Source organism: Monodelphis domestica, chromosome 1 (genome assembly GCF_027887165.1).
Source record: "Monodelphis domestica isolate mMonDom1 chromosome 1, mMonDom1.pri, whole genome shotgun sequence".
Taxonomy (NCBI): domain Eukaryota; kingdom Metazoa; phylum Chordata; class Mammalia; order Didelphimorphia; family Didelphidae; genus Monodelphis; species Monodelphis domestica.
Window position 1 is genome coordinate 717,832,450 of NC_077227.1, and position 7,547 is coordinate 717,839,996.

The following is a 7,547-nucleotide window of genomic DNA, read 5'->3' on the forward strand; positions in this document are numbered from 1 at the left end:
TAGACCTTCCTTCCTGTCTTAGAGGTCATCCCTCTGGAGTTAGTAGCCTGACACATTGCCTAAAGTCCCACTTCCTTTGTACAAACAAGGCTTCATCTCTTCATGCCTGAGCAGAAAGAACTCATTAAGCTATCCCTAGTTCATTGGAATTTGGAGTCAGGTGATATGAGATCTGGCCCTGCTACATACTGGCTGTTGACCTCAAGTACAAGACAATCTCACAGTGTCCCCAGAGGAGTCTCTAAGATGAAATATACGTGTGAGAGAAAGTCTTCATTGGTAGAGAAAATTCCTCACTGGGAATGAAATCAGATCTAACTAAAAAATTGATTGAGATCTTGGGGTCAATTCTTTGCTGGACAATTCCTCTTGCCCAGATTAGATCAGGGCTGTGAGTGGTCAAGGGATAAGGGTGTCTGGAGAAGTCAGAATGTTGGGGTATATATGCCCAGATCCAAGAGGCACCAGAGTGGCAGTGAGTAGGAGGAGGATGGGAAGGAAAACACAGCAGAAAGGGCTACAGAAAATCTTTTGGGGAATAAAGAGTAGGATACTGGAGGTTCCAAACCCTTGAACTCCTTCAGCTACCTGATCACTCTGTGACGATGGGGAGACTGATTTTCCTTTGTTTTTGCTCATTTTTCTATCTACCCAGTGGGAAAACGGACTCCTCTCATCTTTCTAGCTTTTCCTACTTTTAGCTTAGCTTGGCTCTGATCTCCTAACAGAGGAGTGAGTCCCCTCTTTGTCCCACTACTAACACAGGGACTTCAGGAATATGGACTTCAATTTCGCTCAGCTTCTGTTCCAGATCAATGAGGTCATCTCTGTCGAGGATGGACTCCTCTTTCTCAGCTGCTGCCTTCCTTGCTGCTTGTTCAGCTTCAGCTTCTCTTTCTGCTGCCTCCTCCTCCTCCACTTTCTCCTTCAGGACTTCCATGGTCACTTCTCTCTATTGGCTGAAAAAGAGAAGGGTAGGGAAGATGATTCAAGAGTCTTAGAAGGCAGGAACCCCAGTTTCTGATCTGTTCTCTTGCTGTCGAACTCTCTGACTCTGGATGGGTCCCTTCCCCTCTCTGTGTCTCAGTTTATTTTTTTGAAAAACGAGAGTGGGGGGGTATATAGGTGACTTAATGGATTAGAGGGTCAGGTCTAGCTATGGGAGGTCCTGGGTTCAAATTTGGCCTCAGCCACTTCCTAGATGTGTGACCCTAGGCAAGTCATTTAACCCCCATTGCCCTAAACACTCTTCTGTCTCGGAGCCAACACTTAGTATATTCTAATATGGAAGACAAGGATTAAAAAAAAGAAAAATGAGGGCATCAGACTAGTTGATCTCTATGATGGTTTCCAGTTGTGACAGTCTATGGTTCTGCGATTTCCCTAGTCTAGACAAATGGCTTTCTGACTGTGGTAATGCTAGGTAATCTGAGCTCTTTTTACCTCACTAGTCCTCAGGAGAAGCACATAATAAGCACTTAAAATAATCATTACCTTCCACCTTAGAATTAGTACTAAATATCAGCTCCAAGACAGAAGAGTGATAAGGACTAGTCAACTGGAGTTAAATGATTGGTCTAGGGTCACACAGTTAGGAAGTATCTGAGGCTAGACTTGAACCCAGAATATCCTGTCTCTAGGCCAGGCTCTTTATCCACTGAGTCAGCTAGCTGACTCATAATAAGTCCTTAATAAATATTGACTTAATTGGACTAGTAAGATAAATCAGCAAAACAATATTCACTATATCACCCATCTTGCCCTGGGTGTCCATTAGATAGATTGAGGCAGAGGTTATCTTTTAGAAGCTTTTCTTTGTATCTCAGCACTTAGCACAATGCTTGGCACAGTTTTGTTGTTATTTTGAGTCATTTCAATCACATTCAACCCTTTACAACTCTGTTTGGGGTTTTTGGCAAAGATACTAGAGTAGTTTGCCATTTCCTTCTCCAACTCATTTTACAGATGAAGAAACTGAGGTCAACAGGGTTAAGTGACTTGCCCAGGGTCACAAAACTAGTAAATATCTAAGGCTGAATTTGAATTCAGGTCTCCCTGACCCCACTGTACCACTTCACTGCTCCTGCCTGGAGCATGTATTTAATAAATGCTTCTTGATTAATCGGATGTCACCTCACCCAGATTTTTCCGGACTGATTAGACATTAGTCAGTTTATGGGACTTTCCCCCAAGAATTCCTCAGTTGAGGTCTTTGAATTTCCTTCTAATCTGAAGTTCCTGAAGGTAAGAGGTTGTCATCTCAGAATGAACCTCTTTCCTTCCTCGTGACCTTTGAACAAAGTGTCCCTCAGCCTCGGAACACTTGCTCTCCTCACCTCTGCCCCTTAGAACCTCCTTCAGAGCTCAGCTCATGTTCCACCTCTTCCTGGAGCTCCCAAGTTCTCTTTTACAACTCCACAAATTATTTTATATGTAGATATTTATATACTGTATTCATTGAGTGGAGTGCAAACTCCTTGAGGACAGGCATTGCTCTATTTTGTCTCTGTGTCCCCAGCACAGTACACTGTCACAGTAGGGACATAATACTTGCTGCATTGGATAAGACCATCAGCTAATAATGTTCACTTAACACCTACTGTGCGCTAAGCCCATAGGTAATCACTAATGAGCTTCTCTTCGGGTCATCCACTCTCACTTTGTTTCCTATCCTTAACAGGACGGTGCTCAGAAGGCAGAGAAAGGACTGAGAATCTCCCTATGGAAAAAAAAAAAAAGAACTGGGTCCTCCCAGAAAGCTTTGATCCTGGCCTCTGATAGGTCTTGCCTGGCCATTCCCATACCATGCTGTCTTAGGTAGAGCCCTTTCCTTCCTCTCTAGCTCCCTTTTATATCTACCGTCTACCCCATTAGAATCCCAACTCCATGAGGACAAGAACTGTCTTTCTTGCTTGCTGTCTCTAGAATCATGCCTAGCCCAGAGAAGGCACTTAACTGCTTGATCCTATCATGTTTTGTAGCATATATCATGACATATATCATGTCATATATATCATGATACATATATATATCACAGGGGTGTATAGATGTTCAAGAAGGACTGGCACCTCTGGTGTGAGGGCTCATGGCTGCTCATGAATCCTTGGTGTCCAGCTGGCACTCAACTCTTGCCTGTGGCTCTAAGAAGCTGTAGAATGTGCAGTGGTCACCCCCTGGTAAACCATCTTGGTAGATGGGCTTAAACCAGGCTGAGAGTAACTCACTGGGGATTTAGGGGATTTCTGCCCAAACAAGTGAAGACTCCCTGACCAAATGGGCAGTTGGGAGCAATGTATTTCCATGGCCATGAAGACTACTGAAGTAGGTGCTGCAAAGTGCTTAGAGCCTGGTTGGACATCAGAGATGCCAAGGCCATTTACTACATCCTGGGCCATTGCCAGTTGGCCTGGCTTTTATCTTCCCACTGAACTTTGATGTCCCTGGAAGGGAAAGCGAGGCTGTTGACTTTGTGCCACTCTGCCTCACTTAAATCCAGTTCATGCATGTGAGCCAAGACATCATGGCGATGCCATTGGTCCTCTTCAACAGAGGACAAAACCCAACATATATCAGGTCACATGATGTATCACATCACATGTGCCACATATCCTATAACATGTCCTATATCCTATAACATCACACACCACCTAACATGTCACATAGTACATGCCCTATTAAGAGGGCACGCCACATGGCATAGTCACACATGTCCGATATAACACATCATGGTATAGCATATACCATATGGTGTGCCATATGTCATGGTCACAAATTCTATCACATATATCATATGTCACATATCCCATATATATATATATATCATATCACGGCGAGTAAAGCAGAGCATATCTAATATTACAGGCTCTCATCAGCAAATCTAAAATCACAGATTCTCAGAGCTCAAAGGGGTCTCAGGGGTCATTTAATCTGGCCCATATATCTGAGTTGGAAGAGACAAATTAGCCTCTAATCTCTACCTACTAGAATTGTATGTTCTTGATGGTGTCCCTAAACATTGCTTGGGAAGTGGAACAAGTAGGTGGCTCAGTGGATAGAGAGCTGGGCCTGGAGTTGGAAGGACCTGGGTTCAAATCTGGCCTCAGACACTACCTAGTTATATGACCCTGGGCAAGTAACTCAACTTCAGTTGCCTGGTCTTTTCCATTCTTCTGCCTTAAGAGTGCCTTAGAAGTAAGGCAGAAGTAAAATACCACATTACATGGGGTGATGAGAATTCCTACCATTAACTTGCTGGGATCTGAGAAATTCACCTAATTTCTCTGAATCTTCAGTTTTATTATTTGCAAAACTCAGTATCAGGAACTGGATTAGATGAACTGAAAGGTCCCTCCTGGATGGAGAAATCTATGGCTCTGATCAGCTAGACAACAAAATCAGGGATGCCATCTTGAATCAAAGGATTATAAGCCTAGAGCCGGAAGGGATGATAGAGACCATCTACGTCAACCCACTCATTTTAGAGAAGAGGAAACTGAGAGACCCAGGGAGGGTACGTGACTTGTCCATGGTCAACCTAGCTAATAAGTATCAGAAGCAGGATTTGAACCAGGCTCTCTAATTCTGAAGCTAGTGATTTCCCTCGAAGTACCTAATCAAAAAACACAAAAACCAAAACAACTTCTAGTTACCTAGAAGCAAAAATGAGCTAAAGCATTTAGAGCACTTTGTAGACTTTAAAGTTCCCTAGGAAGGAGTTTATCATTAATTATTATTATTATTATGATCTTCTTCCATATCAGTTATCATCATCATCATCAAGATAGCTTACAGGATAGTCAGGAAGGTTAGAATTTAGGTTTGATACATCTTGACTGTGTAACCTGGGAAAAGCACTAGCCCTGACCTTAAACATTTCATTGGTCTGGGCAACTGTCGAAGACACCAAGTTACAGAGGTATGTGTCAACCTTCATTTGTATCGGGGTTCGTTGTTTGGAAGTTCTCTGTATCAATGAAACCTCAGGTAAAATCCTATCTCCTATCCATATAACATATAAATAATAATAGTATGTTAACAGAATATAGAAATAATATATTAAAATGTAACAGATGATATAATAATATATATTTTATAATATATAAACATATAAGTATATTATATATAATATATGAATATAACAATGTAGAATATATAATAAATAAAAATATATGCTGTGATAATACATCATCAATATAAAATATATTATCATTACACATAATATAGACAAATAACAACAATTATTAATAATAATATATTAATAATAATATATAATAATAACAATAAACAATGGAAAGCCCCTAGGATTTGAAGTTGGAAGTCTTGGGTTCAAACTATAGCTCTTATTCCTTTCTAACTGTATAACTTAAAACACTTAGGCATACTGCTTCTTCTCTGACTCATCAATAAAAATGAAGGGGTTGAACTAAATGGGCCCCCAAACCCTAAGAACCAGTCCCTTCTATGTCCCGCTCAGTCTGTCAACGAGAATTTGTATCTATTTATTATGTGTGGGCACTGTGCTAAGTGCTGGAGATACAGAGAAAGGCAGAAATGGTGTCCCAGTCCTCATTGGGACAAGGCACAAGAAAATGGGAGGTAACCTCAGAGAAGAGGCATCAGTAGTTATTGGGAGGGGGACTAGAAAAACTCCCTGCAGATCTGAGTCTTGAGGAAGCTAGGAAGCAGAGGTGAAGAGGGAAAGGATTCCAAGCTTGGGACACACCAAGGAGGAAAAAGAAATGGAGTCATCAGATGGAATCTGTGTGAGAGGAAGAACAGCGATGAGTATAGAGAGAGATTGTGGAAGGTGTAGAGGAGGTTCAAGAGAAAGAACTCTGGAAGGGTAAGAAGAAGTCTGGGTAGAAAAAGCTTGAAGAGCCAGAGAGAGGAATTTATGTTTGATCCTAGAGAAGTAATAGGGAAGCTCTGGAGTTTAGTGCATAGGGTGTGTGTGTGTGTGTTGAGAGAGAGAGAGAGAGAGAGAGAGAGAGAGAGAGAGAGAGAGAGAGAGAGAGAGAGAGAGAGAGAGAGAGAGAGAGATGGTCAGACCTTCTCTTAAAGAGAATCATTTTGGTAGCTGTATGGAGGAGGATGAACTCCAGTGAAGAGAAGTTGGAGGCAGTAGACTAAGACACAGGCAAAAATACTGCAGAGGAAGGGGGAGAGGGGCTTGGCTGGGCTGTCAGGAGAGGACCTTGGTGGGCTGACTGGTCACCCCGGAGTGGCTACAAAGACAAACTTGATTGGTTTCTCTGCTTTTCTGTGTTGGCCCTTCCCTGGCCCCTGACACATTTCCTCAGCTGCCTCCCCCTTCCCTTCCCATTTCTGCCACTATAGCTATAGAGGGCTGCACGCAGGTCTTTCCCCACCCCATCCCAAGCTTCATCCATTTCTCCTCCCCTCCCCCCAACAGTGTCCCCCCACTTCCACCCCAGCACCCCCATCCCCAAATCCACACCAGCTTACTGGGAGGTGAGGACTGGAGATCACAGCGGATGACGTGCCCTCCCCCCACCCTGGGGAGGGTTGAGCTGTGATCCTCCCCACCCCGTCCTCCACCACCAACAGTGGTTCCTTCCCCACTAAGCAGGGGCTCTAGTTTGTTTGTCCCGTCTCCATAGGAACCAGCTTCCGGAAGCTGGGGAGAGAAGGCCTCTGGGAGTTGTAGTCTCTGAGGTCCCAGGCGGTCCCACGGCCAATCCCTAGCCTCTGGACCTGAAACCCTGCCTCTCTCTGATGCCCTTAAGGGCGGCGGCATCATGCCTAGATCTTCCACCCGTTCTGGCCATAATTGAAGCTGCTCTATTATAACTGACCCCCAAATGGAAAGCAACTTCTAAATACAACATATAGAGGGCAGTTGAATAAAATTAAACCGGAGTGCTTCTGCGTGGTGCTGTGCTGTGTTGTTTGCTGGCCGCAGGGTTACCTGTCTAGGAATGTGTTTTTTTCCCTTAATAGGTGGCAGAAGTGGAGATCTTAAAGATATGCCCGCATCCAAGGTACTCCTCTAAGGTACAGCATTTCTTCCAGCCCATAGCTTGTGAACCCCTATCCAAAAACCCCGTTTGCCAGACCCAGACAGATGCCGTGAGTTCAAAGCAAAAGGCATTTTAATGAAAAGGCGCTACAAAATAAAAACCAGGAACTAAAGCAGCAAGTGTGCCTGGCACCTCTATTTGGGTGATTATTTCTTATGGGGAGTCGATGAACTCTCCATTCCTCCCCCGACCCCACCTCCCCCGACCACCCCAAGACTCTATAGAGTGGGAGAAAGTACAAGGACAGTTTGAAATCACGGTAAGGAACTTGGAGACTGTGTTTGCTGCCTTTAACCTTAGCTTTTCGGGATAGAGAAAGCTGCAGAAATCAGGCACTGATGACTCTGGGTGTGGAGTGAAGCAACGGTCCAAATCTAGACAGATTGCTACAATTCGGGATTGCCCAGCTCGCTCTGCGTGCCCAAGTGTTCCGTTGACATCCGTGGAATATGCAAAGGCTTGGGTGTGTTTGGTCCAGTCTTCCCCCTTTCTGGTCCTCTCCTTAAT

At 43.9% G+C, this 7,547-nt stretch overlaps 1 protein-coding gene across 3 annotated transcripts in view; it reads right to left on the reverse strand.

Moving 5' to 3' along the window:
- Positions 1 to 6,634, reverse strand: part of DRC7 (dynein regulatory complex subunit 7) — a 41,187-nt gene extending 34,553 nt beyond the window's left edge. The window contains exons 1-2 of one of the 3 annotated variants that reach the window (XM_056811953.1): positions 6,466 to 6,634; positions 762 to 959 (exon numbers count right to left, since the gene is read on the reverse strand). In XM_056811953.1, the coding sequence (XP_056667931.1) occupies positions 762 to 940 (179 nt within the window). In that variant the 5' untranslated portion in view covers positions 941 to 959; positions 6,466 to 6,634. Of the gene's footprint in view, positions 1 to 761; positions 960 to 2,600; positions 2,698 to 6,457 lie in introns of those variants that run through there. The other 2 variants (XM_056811957.1, XM_056811961.1) reach the window with 2 other exon arrangements.
- Between the last annotated feature and the right edge of the window lie 913 nt (positions 6,635 to 7,547).